The following is an 18,908-nucleotide window of genomic DNA, read 5'->3' on the forward strand; positions in this document are numbered from 1 at the left end:
TCAGGAGAGGAGGTTGCTTATTTTCCTCAGCGATGCCCGTTTATTTTTAAAATGATGCAACGGCAGTTTTGACAGGTTTCCCGGGGGGATGAGAAAGCCTTCCTGACGCATGATGAATATGTGGAACATTTTGATTCTAGTAAGGAAACAAACTTATTGGAGCAGATGCAGATGAGAAAAATTATGCTGACTGTGAAAATCACAGTGAAAGTCATATTTCCTTATGTTCTTGTGTTTTGTTTAATATTATAAAACACATTATATGTGCATACAGGTAAGATTTCCAACCTTCAAACTTTAGTTTCATGGTCCAGTGTGAAAAAACCTGAGAAAGAAAAACATGGTTACTGAGCTAAAGCTAACATTTTGTGATAAATCCATGTAGTAAATTATCAGTCTTACAAAAAGTCTGATTTACACTGCTACCGTATGTGTGCAGCTAAGATCAATGTGGCTGAATTATCATGGATATCAAAGCTCTTATGACATATGATGATGTAAATTCTGTAATATCAGTAAATAATTCCTGTCGTGTCCGTTAGGGCCTGTAAACGTCTGGCGTTTGTGTCCACAAGCAGCCTAAAATATATGACCACATCGACTCCGACGCCCCCCGGCTATAGTATATCATATATCTTTAAAGTCCTGCATGCTCTCTGAGATGATCTGCACTGAGAGCTAAAAATAAGATACATTTTTGTTTCATAGTTATTTTCTAGGCTTGATTTTCAAAATCATGTATAAATTAGGGATGTGCAGAGATCCCAGTATTTGTATTTGTATCTGTTGAGGCAGCAAAACTATTTGTATCTGTATTTGTATTCGAATAAAAGTGGAAAGAAGCTTAAACATCCTGTTTTTGTTTTTATTACACTTTTAACTTTAGAAAATTAAAGTGTTATAATAAGTGTTCATGAATAAACTACCTTACGAAGTAGGTCCCCACATCGGGTTTTGAACCGGAGTCTCCCAGATCATAGACGACTGCGCTGACTGCTGAGCTAAAACTTTACTCATCACCTCATTGCAGACAGACCTCTACCTATTTATTGCCTATTTTTTACAACCTAACTTTGTGGAAAGGAGAAGGAGAACAATAGGAGAATGGAGAGTCTCTTTGGAGCACTTTGCTTGTGTCAGTAGCTTCATCTCTGGGGAACAACCCCAACAAATAACTTTTAAAATATTTGTATGAAACAAATATTCATATAAAACCCACTATTTGTGCTTTGCAGAATAATGTATTTGTATTCGGGCACACCCCTATAAATACAACACCTGCTTGGATTTCTAGCAAATTAACACACAACCCTAATGATTAGAACTGAAACCAGTAAACTCGCAAATCTAATGAACTGAGTCGAGAGTGATCCGTCCGCCAGCTTCCAGACAAATCCGTTCTTCTGTTAGCAAGACGATTCAACAAATAACAGATGGATGAACAAAGTCTTCCAAACACTTTGCATAAAACCACACATGCCATAACATCTTTGTCACATTCCACTGATGCAGAGATTGTATTTCTGACATATTTATAACCAAAAAAAAGAAAAGATCTCAAATGAAACCAACTGGACCGTATCCATCTGTGGTCTAAATCTGCTCTCACAGGAAGTGACATAAGCACAGAGTGTTTGTATAAATAGCCTAAAAGGAAATGACATCAGAGGGGGGTTTTTCTGGCGGAGCGTGACACTCTGTTGGCTAGACTTGTGTTTCTCTACATCTGACATTAATCAGGACTCAGACCTGGACGACAGCTTCGGGTAAAAACTAAAGTTTTATATAGAAAGTGTTTAAAGAAAACATATGAATAGAAAATATCTTTTACGGGTTGCATCATCTATATTTTCTTGAAAATTGAGACTTGAAAACCAAGCAGGATTTTGCACATGCAACCAATTTTACTTATTGACAGTCCCTGAACAGGTTTGCTCGGTTGTCATCAGGTTTTTAACTGTTTATTATAAGAGTTTTTTCCTCTACATTCCAGGCTTCTGCCGTCTACATTCTTCCTCAGTACCATTATGGGTTGAGAGCTTGTGAAAGTGGAGCAGCAGCTGGCTGTTGCAGTCTGTCAGCAGGTCAACAGCAGACACAGTGACTTGTTAAAATAAGCCCAGAGAGAGAGAGAGAAGAGTCACGAGACTGATTCTGCCCTCAGACTTAGCAAAGTCAGAACCGGAAAAGAGGAAATGTTTGAGCCCAAGAAAAAAAAGACACTATAGGTCATAAATTCAGTTGCCAAAAACGACCTATAGTTACGTTTTTGAGTGACAGACGCCATCTAGTGGCCGTAGTTATTGTGAGATCAGATGACGTCTATATAAGGTGACTAGATGGTTGGATGGCGGACAGACCGCTGTCAGCTTCTCCTTTCCAACCGCGAGTCAGGACATTTTTTTAAAAAATCCATTAACAACGATAGTCGTGTTTATTGTTGCCATGACCACGTTTCAAGTGATCATTTTAACCCAAACCATCATCTTTTCCTAACGCCAACCAAGTGTTTTTTGTGCCTAAACCCAACCAGTACCAACCATTACTGTTTCACAATGATTTGTAACAGTTTTGGAGAGCAGCATGTTACGCTCCAATGGGTTGTTCTGGAGCACACAGTAAAAACAACCTATGTGGTCGTTTAATTTGGAGGACTTGTTGAAATGTTTAATTCTCATGGGTGTGATTGAGTAGATTAATACTCAGCATCCTGTGTAAAGCCCAGAGCAGCACTGCTTTGACTCCAACTCTGCTAAACTTTGCTCTATCATCCAACAAAACCTCATAGCTCAATGACAAAACAGGTCATTTGTCAGCGTCTTCCGAAACAACCTACATGACTGTTTCAAAATGATTCATATGAGTGTCTCTTCTGATATACCATCTCTATTTTGATATATCTTCAAACATGTCTAGAGGGGATCTTTAAGCATGCTCTGCTGATGGTTTTTTTTCCCGCAAAAAAAAGTACAATTACCTTCAAATCCTTAAAATGACATCTCCTCCTTCTCTCTCATTGGTGAAACATGTTGAAATGTTGAAAAATTATCACAGTTTCCAGTTTAGAGTCCAAGATGCAACCTAAAATGTCTTGTTTTATCCCGACCAACTGTTCATGATATATTTAGTTTATTATCACAGAGGATAAAAGAAACCAGAAAATATCCACATTTAAGAAGCTAGAACCAAAAAATGTTTCTGTCAATTGACTAATTGTTGCAGCTCCAATTAAAAGAAACCAATGTTGGTTGGAGACAGAACATGAAACATAGTCTTCAAAGTCAGATGTTTTGTTCGTTCAACATCTCCGACCTCCAGCGTGGCCCCCGATGTCTGACCAGAAAAGGCTGCATGGTGCACAGCTGCAGAAGACCCCCGCCATTCTTCTTGTTATGCCACACAACTGTTAACCGTTACAGAGACGTGACAGAGTTGTGTAGCAACCTGTGTGTGCACTGATGTCATTCATCATCTTTTCCTAGAAGTCCTAAGAAATCCACCCTCACTTCAAAACCATTTATCAGTCCAAACGCTTAAAAAGGCCTGACGAAGGGTCAAACCGTCCCCCGAAAAACACGCTGCAGACTGTAAACACATAGATCATGTTTGCTGATCGCTGACTGTCACATGGGCTGTTCGATTGTGCACGGTCGAGCCAAATCAGTCCGTGATGACGTTCTGAGGGAGTCATGCAGTGTAGGACCAGTGATGTAGGCTCGGTGTTTGTTGTTGTTAAGGTTAAAGCGAAGCTGTCAGGTTCAGTGACAACAGCTCAAATAAGAGTGAATAAAGCATCAAAATGAATCAGCAGCAACGTGTTTTATTAAGCACAACCCACAAGTTCACATGCAGTTGGTGGCTTTGGTTTTTATTGATAAACAGTGAAGATACTTGTGAACGGAGCTACAGTAGCTAACTAGCTTGTAGCTAACTAGCCCGTGTTGCGAAGTGGCTCGCGTCTGCCGTCCGCTCGTAAAACACCTGCAACCAAGTCAAACGCAGTCAGGTGTTTTACCGTTTTACCGCACTGTTTCTCTTCACACTCACTTCCTGTCTTTAGTATGTAGTCTGTGGCACAACCTGAGGCTGTTGATAGGCTAGTTCTCTTTGCACAAAACCTGTAAGAGATGATACAGGGCTACACAGGAGGAAATACTTTGTCTAAAACTGTCTACCTCAGTCGAAAACTTAACGACTTTGTCAGCGCAAGTAGGCCTGTTGTTATTTTTGTTCTGTTTACACTTTTATTGTTATTTGCACAGCTGTGTATTTTGTTTAGCAGGGGAGGAGAACCTGTATTTGTACTTTATTTTAATAAATCTGTTACTATAATCAGTCTGAAGGAGTATTGTCAATGCAGTTTACCTAGAGGAAACACTGAAGTCCCATTCATTCATTTTTCCCCATAGAAAACGTCATGAGACTCCCAGTTGAAGCTCTTCTTCCACAGCTCAGATCAGCATGAAACTTTCCCAGTCAAATCATCACCACAAAACTGAACAACTTTGTGAGAAAATATTTGATTCTTTGATAAAAAAAAAAGTCGAGGGCACAAGACTGCGAACATAAAAACTCAGGGGTAGAAGCTAAATACGACTCATAAGGTGCATATCGGCATGAAACATCCAATCAGCGAGCTTAAAATTCTATTATGTGTGCAAGGAAGCTAAAGGTTACAGCGTTGAGAAACACAACCTGCAGCTTAAATCGATTCAGTTCTTTTAAATGGTCCTGTGCCTTGTGTCTCTATATTGAAGGTATGGTGAAAGGAAAAAATTGAAACAAGAATCTCACTTTGCAGCTCTATGGAGGAAGATATCATGTACAGTAAGTGTGGTACCATCAGATCGTGTATGACCCTCTGAGTGAAAATAAATGCCAACAGAGTTTCCTTTTTTATTCATTTTGCCACTGACAGAAGTAGCTAAAGTGCTTTCTAAATGTAAAGAGACTCAAATTACCCAGTGAAGGAATTTCCTGCCATAAGTGACATCATTCAATATACTATATATAACATATGGGGCACAAAAAAGTTCCCCCGGGGTGGAATGAAAGTTTCTTGATCTGACCGACCCCCTGAAGAGAGAGAGAGAGAGAGAAAGAGGTGTTGCCAGAGGAATGTCCAGACAGAGATTGTATGAGTGTGTGTGTGTGTGTGTGTGTGTGTGTGTGTGTGTGTGTGTGTGTGTAGAGATGAGGGGGAGTTGAGAGAAAAATATTGATGGGGGGGAGGCTGACAAAAAAAGAACAGAGTGTGATAGAAAAATGAGAAAATGTGAGTGTGTGAGGGATAGTAGTAAGGTTAAAGAACAAGTCAGAGATTCCTGAGTGAGAGACAGTCAGAAATGGTTGAGAGAAAGAGTGTGTGTGTGTGTGTGTGTGTGTGTGTGTGTGTGTGTGTGTGTGTGTGTGTGTGCTACCATTGGAATCTGCAGGAGAGACGAGTGAGGCCACCAGTCGACAGCACAGCTGGTTACAATCACAGCAGCTAAAGACTACACACACACACACACACACACACACACACACACTCACACACACACACACACACACAGAAACAATCCAGGCTGGTTGTGTCTGTGCTAAATATCAGTTATAATGCTAACACTAGTAGCGCTGCGGCTAGCTGTAGCTTCACAGTTCAGATGAAACAAAACAAAAAATTCCACAAAGACTAAAAGAAAATCTGTCGTCAGACCAATATGGAAATGATTTATTTAAACTTTTAGTGATTTTATCTTGTTTCAATGTGCTGTTTACAGTTTGTTTTTGGCTTTCTGCATGTCCATGTTTTATATTTATGATCTGAACCCGTGTACTTTGGTCAAGTCGAGTCTATTTTTATTTACATAGCCCAGTATCATAAATTAGCCTCAGGGGAGTTTAAAGTCTGCACAGACAGACTGAAATAAGAGCGGCGATGAGATGAAGAATGGATTTGTTTTTTGTTTTTTTAGGTGGTTTAATTTCATCAATCTTCTTAATTTTCTTTGGTTAATTCTCTGAGAAGTCAGCAGGGGTGTTGTCAGGAATTTCAGGGGCCCCCTTCACAGGTTATGACACGGGGCCCCTTAGTTGACTCTGATGCATCTGACTTCATGCATTAGTCCATCACCTCACCTTTCTCTGGCCTTTTTCACCGCAGGGACTGTTCCAGGAATTCAAGATCCTTTTTTTTTCACTACTTTACCTGCTCAGAGAGTTAATTCGGTTGAACACACTCAGTATTGTTGCCTTAATGTAGTAATCTGCTGTTTTTTTTTAATGTGTGTGTGTTTCCTGCTCTCCAGGGAACGTTTATCCGTGCACAACCAAACCACCCTGACAAGACTGTCTGAATTAGAAAATACCATCTTTCTCATGCCTTAAATGGCAAAGACTTTCCTTACTTGCACAACAGGCACACACACACACACACACACACACACACACACACACATATGGGACATGACAGAGAAGCCAAAGTAGTTTCCTGGAAGGTCTCAACAACAGATATCTGGCAGGAATGTAAAAGCCAGGCTGTTGATGAGCGAACATGTTTCATCAGGGACGGAAAAGAATGAGCAGCGAGCAGCAAAGTGACAAAACACAGACACTGGAAGCATCCGACGGTCCGATGACAACGAGCTGTAACTGAATGCAACATTAAATCATTGATTTATATGGTGTCTGTAGTTTGGGCCTCTAAATCGTCTCTATATAAACATAAATTTACCTCACAAGACAGTCAGTGAAGTAGTGTGTAATTAAAAGTATGTTATTAGCAGTATTAGTAGTGATAACAGCAGTAGTTGCAGTATTAAATGTCTACTGTGAGACAAGTAGCATTAAGAGTTGTAATAATTGTAGTTTTATCAGTAGTAGTTTGATATTAGAGGTAGAAGAAGCAGTAATATGCTCATTAGTAAATTGTAAAATATCCAGCTGGGACTGCTATTTTGTTCCCAGTTCTTCTTTAACATTAACTACATTAACATCACACCTCACCTGTTAGCGGTTTGCAGGTTCTTCTTTCTTTCTTGTTTTAGACAAATCCAGCGAACGACAGAAAAGTCAACGTACTTCTACTTACTTTAAAGTCATTACATTTAAATCAATTATTGCCTTAAAACCAAGTCCGTCTCCTAGACGTTATGTTCATATACTACTGAATTGAATTCCCAATTACACTTTCCTGGAAACGTAATTCTGGCTAAATTACGTTTTCTCTGACAATTTTGTTAATTAACTTATTTGGCAAGTTGCAAAAATGTTGACATTGGTGCAACGTGACAACTGGGTTTGTACTTGACTCAAATGACCTTTAAATGTCTGCTTATTTCTACATGTTATGAGCCTTTAGCTAGTAAATAATGAGAATAAACTGTCATTGAAAGCTGTGACCTCAAGTATCAGATTGATGTTCACATGTTAAAAACATTTCAAATGCTGGTGATCTTTAATTCTACTTTGTAACTTACCTGAACCACCATTTGAAATATCATCCTAACCTGTTGCTGCTGATATTTTGATGTATCAGAGACTGTTGTTGTTGTTGTTGTCTCTTTGGCCTTCACTGCAAACCCCACTTCACCCAAAAACCTCCCCTCTAATTTTCCTTCTTTGCAGTTTCTAGCCAAAAAAAAAAAAAAAAAAACCCCATCAGGGTGGAGACTGGGCAGCTGTGATGAATTGATTGGATAATTTCGACCATACGAGAGCATTCAGATGTGATTAAAGTAACGAGATGGCATTTGTCAAAGGTTACTGTGGCTAATGCGTGCAGAAAGCACAAGGCTGCCTTTGTCGCCGGCTTGTTTTGCTGGAGAAAAGTGCTGGGTCAGGTTTGTTCATTAGGCCACAAGTACAAACGACACAGTAATGGCTGAGAGCTATTTGTCCTACATACTCCTTTGTTTCTACAGCTACAGTAGAGGTTCATGGGTTCTCTTATTCTGACTGAGGTCAGCGGCAACAGAGCTCTTTTGTTTGCTTATTAGCTCGCTGTGTAAAGCAGGACAGTGTGGAATTAAACACCTTGAACTATGTTAGTACAACAACACTGCATGAGGACACAATATAGTTATGATATAAATCTATAAATATGATAAACCACTCCTGGGACCACTTTTACTACAACTAATGCTCTGACCACTACTGCTACTAACCCTTGTATTTCAGGTGTGAAACCCCTGACAACCACACAGGTTATATTTATTCTAGTTTAATATACAAATTTGCAATAACATGTATACATTTCATAGAAATAGTTTCACCTGTATATAGACATTGTATGTTATTATCCACTTGTTGTTTCTATATGTATGTGTCTATTTTTCACCCATTTGCTTGTACATAATAGTGATATGTGATGTCTTTGTTCAGCTTGTTGTCCTCGTGTGTATTACTAAAGATTGTTGTGGTTGTGAGCACATTCACAGCCACTGGAAACCAGTCAAATTAATGGTATGCGTAAACACACTCGGTCAATAAAGCTGATTCTGATTATGTGTTTGTGTAGCTACCACTAAACGGAGAGGAAAGCATCACTGTAAACCTCACTTTTGTAACACCTACCTCAAAAAGGTGCCTTGTGAAAAATTATATTTTCATTGCATCCTTGAGATCTAACAATGCATTTCACTGAACGCATTTCCTTCTTCATAAAACATGTGCAGAGCTGATTTTTAAGTATTTTAAACCCTGCATCCGTGTTTACTACTTTGCAGTTTTCTTTATTGCCTCTGTTGGTGCATTGCTGCATTTCTTGGCACATTACAGTACATCAGTGGATTAGTATGAAACCATTGGCAGGAACATGCATTGCCAACATTCATGTGTGCATACACATGACAACAAAACAGGGACCAACTCATAAAACACTGCTCCAGTCTATCAATACTCTATCAAACCCCAGGGGAGCTGCAGTGGCTAAATGCTAACAAAATATATATTTTTTTTTAAATGGCAGAGTATTAAAATGTAAGTTCAGTGCAGAAGTAGATCCTCACTTATAGAGCTGCAACGATTAGTCAATTAACCGATTACTTGTAATTGCCAAATATTTTGATAATCAATCATTTGGAGTCTTTCTTTAAGAAAAAAATGTCAAATTCTCTGCTTTCAGCTTCTCAAATGTGAATATTTTCAGGTTTCTATAGTCCTAAATGACAGTAAACTGAATATCTTTGGGTTGAGGACGTCATCTTGGGCTTTGGGAAACAGTGATTGAGATTTTTCACCATTTTCTGACATTTTATAGACCAAATAACTAATCGGTTAATCAATAACCGTTAGTTGGAGCCTTACTCACTCACTCAAAACTCAAACTCAAAGCTTTTCAGACAGACCGAAGAAAGAGACTCTGTGATAATAAAACATTTTGAGTCTCAGGCACTAGTGGAAGAGACTTTGACTCTAAAGGATCCGACGCCAGAAGTCACAGCTACAGTTGAAGTAACACATGTTGCCGTAATGATCCCATGTCACATTACACTAAGCTATAAAACACAGAGAGAAACAGCTACAGTGTTGTTTCTTACATTTTCAGATTCACTGGTGTGGTTTTGCTCCAAAGCTAACATGCTCTTAACTGTTCTGTCTCACAACTTGGACGACGAGGCCTCTATCAGAGCCGAGCCAGGACCCCGTTAGCTCCCGCCAAACTCCCACTGAGGCCCGCCGCTGGAATACCAGCTTCTAAAACGAGCGTCAAAACCAAACAAACCCGAACTCTAATCATCCTCCCTCTCACTTGGCAACGTGTCGGTCTTGGCTTCCAAACAATAAGCTCTGCATTCAGCGTCGTCCAGGTTTAACAACCTGGATTCCAAGTGACTGAAAATCTGTCGAGTTGTTTTGGGGGTTTTATCACCTGTGCTTTTCATCTCCTGGTTAACACAGTAGTCCTGGAAACATCCGAAACAAGCTGTGCTCCAGTAATACTTTAAATCCTTCAAAAACACTGTGAAACAGTGAAAGTTCATGCAAATAAACAGATTTTTTATGTCTCTGATAAGAACAGACTTTCCTAAAGATTTATGTTTTAGATTTATGTTTTTTATTTATTTATAGATGCCTTTCACCTATTTCTTTTCATTTTTCTTTCATTTTTTAATATATTTTGTTTTATTATTCATTTTTCCCTTTTAAAATTTTTTTGTTTAACACTTTTTCTTCATAATTTAGTTTTTTCCTTCATTTTTTTTTATTTTATTTGTTGGTCTTGTGGATGAGCCTATCAGTTGTAAATAAAATTATGAAATAATTAAACATGTTTCATGACTTTTTCGCTACTATTACTACTTCTACTGATTCAGTGCTAAACAAAAACACTTTTACGGATACATTTTGAGACATTCAGCATCAAACTTAAGTGAGTTTGAGCAAATCTGAAAATCAGAACAGGAACAGATTTCCAAATTTCAAAATAATATACCAGATTATAATCCAGATGTATTGAAGAAAAGTGGAATCAATGCCTAGAAAGACTTAACTCTATGGGTTAAAATGTTTATTCCAAAAGAAAAATTATTAAAAATCATCTAAAATATTCTAAAAAGAGTTTTCTGTGTACAGAAAATAACCCAAAACTGAGAAAAAAAGCACTCAAACTGGTTTATATTTCTGGAAAAACAGTTGTGAATAACCTGCTGTGTGTTCGTACATGTACAATGTTTATTAAAGTCAACATAGTAAAAAATACCTTTCAGTCAAATTCCCACCAGAGAACCTCGAGCTCAACAGTAATAAATCAGAGACGGAGAGTCAAACTTCTTCTGACAGGATATCCACGGGGAGCATCACTGTAATCACTGCATACCATGACAGGTCGGCACATAACGTCTCATGTTAAAACGGTTAGACACTCTGACTGTTGGACTTGTACTAGAAAGGTCACGACTTCCTTCGCATCCTTGTTTCTCAACATCGTCTTGGCCCGTTGTCTAACCCATCCATCTCCTTCTCTTATCCGCCTGCGTCTAGACAGCTATCTCTGCTGTTATGTAATGATTGGGTAACTTCAGCCATTCATGGCAGATTACTGCATAGAGCTTTTAGAAGAAGGCAGTGTACCCTGACAGACGGAGCTGTCAACATGACTGCTGATACCACAGACTGGAAGCAGGTTTGTTTTTGGGGAGGGTTTGATGCCAGAGGTTCTCTCCACACTCAGACCAGATGTTTTTAGACAATTAGTCCATTGACGGGAAATTAATCTGCAATTATTTTGATAATCCATTAATTGTTTTGAGCCATTTTTTTTAAAGAAAAATGCAAAATCCTCTGATTACAGCTTCTCAAATGTGAATATTTTCTGGTTTCTTTAGTCTTCTATGATAGTAAATTGTATATTTTTTGGTTGTGGACAGTTCAGGACATTTTAGGTTGCATCTCAAGCTTTGGGAAACAGCAATGGATGCATTTTCCACCAAACAACTAACTAAATCGACAGATTCGTTGATAAAATAATCATTAGTTGCAGCCCTACACGTCAGGTGACAGATTTGGTGACTTATGTTTGGACATTAAATGATTAAATTTAACTCAAAACTTTAAGGTCATTGAGGAGAAAGCTAATTAGACCATTTTCTATTTATTTTTGTATTTTCCTCTTATATTCCTTCCAATCGTCCTGTGTTTTCTCTTAAAAAAATATTAAATTAAAGCTGTATTGAAAAATGATTATTGGTACATCTCATGTCACTTTATATTTCCCAGATCTAGACTGAAGATGTTGTAAAAGCTTCTTCTGGTTCATCATCTTTCCTCCTACACTATATCCAACTGATAATTAAATCTTCTTTTTGAGTCACAAAGTTCTTCAAATGCTCAACAAGAGCACAACCAACAAAATCAGGCATTTTAAGACCAACACGTCAACAGCGCTGGAACCATTCACAAAATAATTTGACAGACTGTCAGGCAAGCGTCCAAGACGCTTCAAGTCATTGCGTGTGTTGTAGCTTTCAGGAAACTTACATAGATGTGTCTCTGCTGGTAGCGCAGGAAGAGGTTGTGCATGATGGCGCCATCGTGAAGGTCCTCCAAGGTCGCCATGTCCTCCACCCCTCTGATGCTGCTGTGGTGCATGGGCTGCACCTTCTGCCTGGTAAGAGCATTCTGCTTGTAGGTGTACACCTGAAAACAGACAGAGGAAAATATATGGAGAGATGTGAGCCATGTCAAAAATAATTGAGTGAGTTAAAGCTTTTTCTTTTCAAAGTAACAGAACATGAATATTATTGAATACCAGGAACTGTGATCTCAGTGTTTCCCAAGAATTCTTGGCCAAAATCTATTCCCTTTTCTCCAGAAAAATACCTGTAAGGACAGTCTGTCTGTATGCATCTGTGTGTTGACGTACGAAAGAATTATGAGCTGAAACTCGATCATGCAGCTGCCATAGTTAAGTGAAGTCTGACCGTGACTTGCTGGTATTACAATTAAATAACGAGATCAACTTTGGAGCTGCAGCAGTTTGTTCCATTTGTTACTTTTCACTTTAAAACATCTGCTTAAAGTTCAACTGCGGACAAAACCTTTACAGAATAAATGTGAGAGAAATTAGTTCGAAATCTGTAAACAAAAACTATTAATTAGACATGCAGACCATCCCTAAATCAGTCGACAGAGCAAGTGGCCACTAAGTGCCGCTGACGGCCGCTAGATGCTCCAACTGACTCCCGTTCAAAAAGCTAAAAGCATTTTTTTTCAAGGAGTCATTCTGGTCTCAATCACTAACTTCAGGTCCTCTAATAAGTGTGCTGGTGGTCATTCTGGAAATTATTGCTCCGTTAATAAGATTTGAAGACGTACAGTAGCTTTGATGTCTGCCGTGTGGGTGTTGGCACAGTTTAGCTAAAGTAGCTAACGCTAGCCAAAGTGTGCAGCGCTCGGTTTTCCCAGTAAGCTAGCATTAGCTACGGTCTGAGGTAGCAGGACGTGTTTCCAGAGCGTGAAAGGCAACATCATGCACTCCTTATTTTGAAAGTCCTGGCTCCAAACAGAAAAGATGGCGCCAACCATTAGCAGTATCTCTGGGCTTCAAACTGGCTCCAATGAAAACCAATGGATGACGTCACACCTTGCCACCGCCATCTTGTTACACAAGTCTATACTGGTATGAGGTTATGCTGAAAACTTGTGTATTTTTAGGGGTAAAATTAACTTTAACCTCAAGTGTTTCCCTAAGTGTTTCCGAGTGTTTAAGAGTGATATATTTCCCAAGAAATAATCATTTTTAAATTCACGGGTAAACATTCAACCTCACACCAGGGCAGTTTCCTGAAGTGTTGTTAGGAGTTGATCCGTGTCGACTTCCTGTTAAAGCCCAGCCCTGTCGTGGGTCATTTGTTCAGGAGCTGCAGGCCAAACGTGGACATCCAGCTGCAAGTTCTATACCACAAGTTTTACATCTTTTTATTTCAGATTCAGCTTTCTCTCTCTCTGTTTGGCTCGTTTACGACAGAGAGAGACCACAACAACTTTTCATAGACTCATGAAAAAAAGAACTTAAACTTCTAGAAACCCTGAGAAAAGATTTTATATGACACATCCTCACATTCCTCAGACTTCTACTTAATGAACAACTGTACCAGGATGAATTTCCTTCAGTTATTTTCCTGACGTTTTTATCAGGGATGAACAGCACGCACTAAATACATTCCAAGATCACATAGCAAACATTACAACCATTCGCAACGCATAGTTTTAGGCCGCAGGAATGACGATAATAGAAAACAGCTGAGAGGAGAAAATGGACCAAGACAGCAAACATTAAGACAGACTGTAGTTAGTGAAGAATAAGCAGATATTTCAGATGTTAAAATTATTTAAACTGTAATTTTTCTTCATCAGATCATCAGATTGAGGAGTTTTCAGTCTTCATCTCCTCACAGCTCGGAGGCAGATGATGTGATTTACGGCTCGGTGCTGACGTTTTGACAGGAATCATAAAGTCAGGCACCTGATCTGTTGATGCCGACAGCCTCTCTCAGGTGACCGACTGGTCAAACAGTTTAGCTGTATGATTTATAGCGAGGCTTATCCTAACTGACATATTTTATCTCGTGTTACTGGAGGATTGTGAAGTGTGAAACGAAAGCCTGGAGGTTAGAGAGAGAGACAGAGTCCTCTAGCTAGAAACTGAAAGAGAGCATCTGTCTTCCAGGAATGTTTGTTAAATATTTAAGGTAAATGTTTCAAAAAAAGAGATAGATTAAAAACAGGCCATGAAATTTACACCACTGAGAAGCCAGAGGGAGGTGAAATAAAGCTGTTGGTCAGTCATGGAAGGAGTTATTTATGAGTAAAGTAAAAGAAAACAAGCTGTAACAAAGTTTTTAGTATCCAAAGTTAAAGAACTAAGTTTTGTTGTTGAGTTAACATGTCACATGTCCAATTTGAGGGGAAGAAAATGAAGGAAAAAGGGAAGTAGAAGAATAAGAAAATTGGGAAATGAGGAGGCGCAGAAGAAAGAAAGATTAAGTAGGAAGGAACAAGGAAGAGAATGAAGTGAGAAAGGTCAGCAATTCTTTCAAAGTAGAAAGAGGAAGGAAAAGAGGAACCAAAGAAGCAACTAGAGAGAACAAAATAAAGTTAAGGACAGTTTTAAATCATCTAAAATTTTTTAGATAACGTCTAAAAAGAAACATTCTGTGATTGAGCTAAAACAAGCTAACAGCAGACAATTCACATCATGTTGGATGTTAACTCTGAATCTATTGTTTCTGTCTATTTGGAAATAGTAAAGATTCATTATATAATTTTATAATATATACATTTTAAAACATATTTCTTATATGTTTAACTGCTTCTAATTGTTTTTAACCCAATTTGTCATTTGATTGCTGATTTTCTGACTTCATAAGCGTTGTTTTTTGTTCCCTGTGAAATGTGATGGAAGAAAAGTCTCAAAAAATGTAAACACTCATGTAAAAGTACCAGAATCTCTACTGATCTTGAATAAAACTACATACTTTACTTCTCTGGATTGCAGAAAGCAGCATTAACTGTATCCTGCAGGCAGAACATGTACCTGTCTGTACATGTACCTGCACATGTAAACATCCTCCACAGTTCATAGTTCATGTTACCTTCTGCAGAGGTGACATATGGCAGGTAGCTGAGGTAAATACGACCCTGAGCTGGTAAAAAACAAAACAAAAAAAAAAACAAGGCTGCTTATCATCTGTGTCCAAGGACGAGGCTGAGCTCCCTGTTTAGTGTTTGGCTTACAGACAAGTCAAAACTAGTGATAACCGATTAAAAAGATGACTCAATCCTCAGATACTTTTACACTGACGCTGTATATCGCCATGGATACCGCTTTCTGTTGTAAATATCTGGATGTCTTCAATGTTTTGACCAGTTAAACTGAAAGAAAAACCAAATTAACGGCTCAAATCGAGCCAGAAAAGCAATTTTTCAGATTTTTGTTCTGTGCTGACAGGTTTTAGGGTGAAGGAGTTCAGGATCTGGCCTTCGAGCCTCTGTAAAAATCTGAGGTCAGCGACAAGGAGCTTCAGTCTAAACATCTTACAGAAGTCACATCTTAAACATCAGTATCAAATAGAAGGTAAAGTTCATCCACTGAGATTATTCGGACGGTTACAGGAAGAAATAAAAACGTCTTGAAGCAACTTGAGACACTGGAGATACTTGAGGAGACACAAGTAATTAACACTAGCATTAGTTTGTTGTGTCTTTGAATTTACTGCACTGAAATGCGTCGCACAAAACAGGGGATGGACATAATAATCAACAGTGCTGCTAGCTAACCGGCTAACGTTACCCCTGAGTTTAAAGCCTTCCTGCTAACATTTTCTTGTTTAATATTGCTGTTAAATGCAATATAGTGTTTATAAGTTTCATATAATGCTGGATACCTACTGATAGGGGGTCAGTTTGATCATAAATATAGAAGCCAAAGCAGATAATTACTGCTAACAACTTGGTTTGGTGTGAACATTAACTTATGCATTGTAAACCAAAAAAGCTGACAGCATGACGTCTCTGCTTGGAGGGGAAGATGGCTTAAAGGATTAAAGAAATGTTAATGGTTCAATGTTTAAATTTCCTGCAATTTCTGAGCCTGTTTTTAGATTGCAGAGAAATCCAGTCCAATAATTTAGTTCTATAGATGCTGGTAGTTTTAGATCAAAGCAACTATAAGGGGATATTTTCTTTTCAGCTACTGGCCCTCATGAATATTGACAATTTTCATGTAAAAGAACTCAAATTATTCACTTTTTCACCTATAAACTACACACAAAATAGAGAAACTAAGACAAAAGAACACTCGAAACTCAAGACAGATACCACACTCCCACTCACACTTTGATAAACTGCAACAATAATGAACACTGAGCAAAGAATATGGAGCAAGATAAGCCAACTTTTAAGACCACAGGATGGTCTAGTAGTGAAAAGGAAGAGTCAGTGAGGTTAATTAGGAGCAGACCTCAGTCATCATCGCTCTGCAGGAGGTCTGCAGTCTGAAGTAAAGACGCTGAAGGAGATGTGCTCTAAATAACACAGGGTGGTCTGAATGACAGAAAACAGCATTGACAGAAGAAGATACATCTCTAAAACAGACATCAAACTTCAGTTAATCCATATTTTTGGAGTAATTTTCTTCCCTTGAAGTGACACAGAAGATGTAAAATGTCCTCATTGTCAGAGAGCATTTAGGGCTCTTTGGCAGTAGCTGTTATTTTACACTGTTAGACTTAAACCACATCAGCTTCTGGGTGGAAAAGGGAGAGAAGCCAAACCCGCTGCTGTCTCAGCCTTTTCCACAAACAGCAACACCACAAAGAATATGAACACACAGGTCCATTATGTATTTTACTGCTTTCTAACCTTTTTATGCTTCTGGTTTTCATACACATCCTTCATTGCTGAGATCATGACATCAGTTACTTTTGTAGTAGAGTTAATGGTTAAAACTATACGAATAGGTTAATGAGTTGCTGTTAAGCACATTTATCCTTTAAAGCCAAATAATGTCACAGGTTGCGAGCAAACAGTGATGGTCAGGTTTATGAACTTTTTACTCAGTTGGGACATAAATGGAATAATTTTAAGCATTGTGGCCTGTAGCTTAAAATATATCAGTTTAACTTTGTGGAGACAAATGTACCACAAACATTTCCTATCAGTATTTAATCTATGAATTTTCATTTGTCCTCAGCTTTACAATGTTCTTTCTTCAACTATAGTGATAATGTGAACAAATATAGGCCTGAACATACACTCAACGAGCACTTCATTATATCGAAAGGTGTTACAAATATTTTGTCCGACCCATTAATGCACTCCAGTACACCACCACCACCATCCACTACCACCTCAGTAATAAACATAGAGAAGAATTATCACCTTTCTGATAATGTCAACCAAAACTGAAAATGTATAAGCTTCATAAAAGTATAATTTATGGCAGAGCTGTTGTGTTGGGTTGCAGGTGTTCCTCATAAAGTTCTCACTGAGTGAACACGTACAGACACGGAAGACAGATGGAAACATGGAAAATCCCAATTAAAACACTTTAAGACTTTAAGACTGTAACTGAGGATGTATTTTTTTGTTTTATTGCTATTACTCATATCTCTGTTATTATTATTATCATTGATTATGCTTCTCCTTCTTCTCTCTCAACCCAACCGGTCAAGGCAGATGGTCGCCCACCTTAAGCCCAGTTCTGCTTGAGGTTTCTTCCCGTTAAAGGGGAGTTTTTCCTCGCCACTGTCACCAAGTGCTTGCTCATGGAGGGATTGTTGGGTCTCTGTAAATTAAAGACTACAGTCTAGACCTGCTCTATGTAAAAAGTGCCCTGAGATAACTATAGTTATATTTATATAGCGCCAAATCATAACAAAACTAAGTAACTATATATATATATAAAACTAAGACCATCAGCAAAATGTTTGAAATGTACACACACACACACACACACACACACACACACACACACACACACACACACACACACACACACACACACACACAAAGACACACGCTGAACTCAGGGATTGTTTGCGGCTGGTCGATGACCCGCTGTGACCGAGCAGCTCGGGGCGACTTTTCCTGAAGACAGCAAGTCTCTGTCTGAAGAGTCAATCACATCTGACCTCCACACAACACGCACACACACATACACATTAACACCCATAATCCCCCCTCCACCCCCTCCACCCCTCCCACCCTCCCACCCAACCCAGCATCCTGCCAGGCCTCATTTCTCACATTCCAGCCTCAGTGACGCTTTAGGGGAAACCGAACATCACAGAAACATCTTTCAGACGCACGAAATGTGATCGAGGCTTTTCCGCAGGGTGTCATCAAGGCTGCGTTCGCAACCCTGATGGGTTTATTACTGCTGTCTGTCTGTCCAGGTGTTAACAACTGGATTTGAACCAAATACTGGATATGCCTGAAAATAAAAAAGTTTAAAGTTTATAGATCCCTGGTCATCATAACATTTTGTGTTCTTGTAATGTCCTCTGTTATTCTAACCTGAATATTGGACCTATCTGCTTCAGGAAACGAGTTACATCCACTGGGAGGAAGACAGTTAAAAGGGAGATAATTGACTTGTTAAACTAGTTCAATGTAATCACCGTTTACAGTCAACAATCAGACACGTGCAGTCAGTCCTGCAGTCCTGGTGAGGACAGTCAGCTGCTGTAAACACACATTACACCTGTCTGATCACTTCACCTGCTCAGCTGGTCCTAGACACTTGGACTTGGTTCAAGTTGTTACTTCAATCAATCTAAATAAGGTGGATAAATCATCTAATTCAAGAATTTTTCTTCACGAAAAAAACCCAACATTATGTTTACCTAATTAGCATTGCTAAATACATGTTATCAAAAAAGAAATGCCACCATATTTGAGTTTTTAATCAACATAAGGAAATG

The 18,908-nt window shown here is 38.7% G+C and overlaps 1 protein-coding gene across 1 annotated transcript in view; it reads right to left on the minus strand.

The window, feature by feature from the left end:
• The window catches only part of myo10 (myosin X), a 155,569-nt gene that overhangs the window by 83,178 nt on the left and 53,483 nt on the right, over positions 1–18,908 (minus strand). Inside the window, exon 3 of the mRNA XM_042429034.1 lies at positions 11,962–12,120. Within this exon, the coding sequence (XP_042284968.1) occupies positions 11,962–12,120 (159 nt within the window). The remainder of the gene's footprint in view (positions 1–11,961; positions 12,121–18,908) is intronic.

This window comes from Thunnus maccoyii, chromosome 12 (assembly GCF_910596095.1).
Source record: "Thunnus maccoyii chromosome 12, fThuMac1.1, whole genome shotgun sequence".
NCBI lineage: Eukaryota > Metazoa > Chordata > Actinopteri > Scombriformes > Scombridae > Thunnus > Thunnus maccoyii.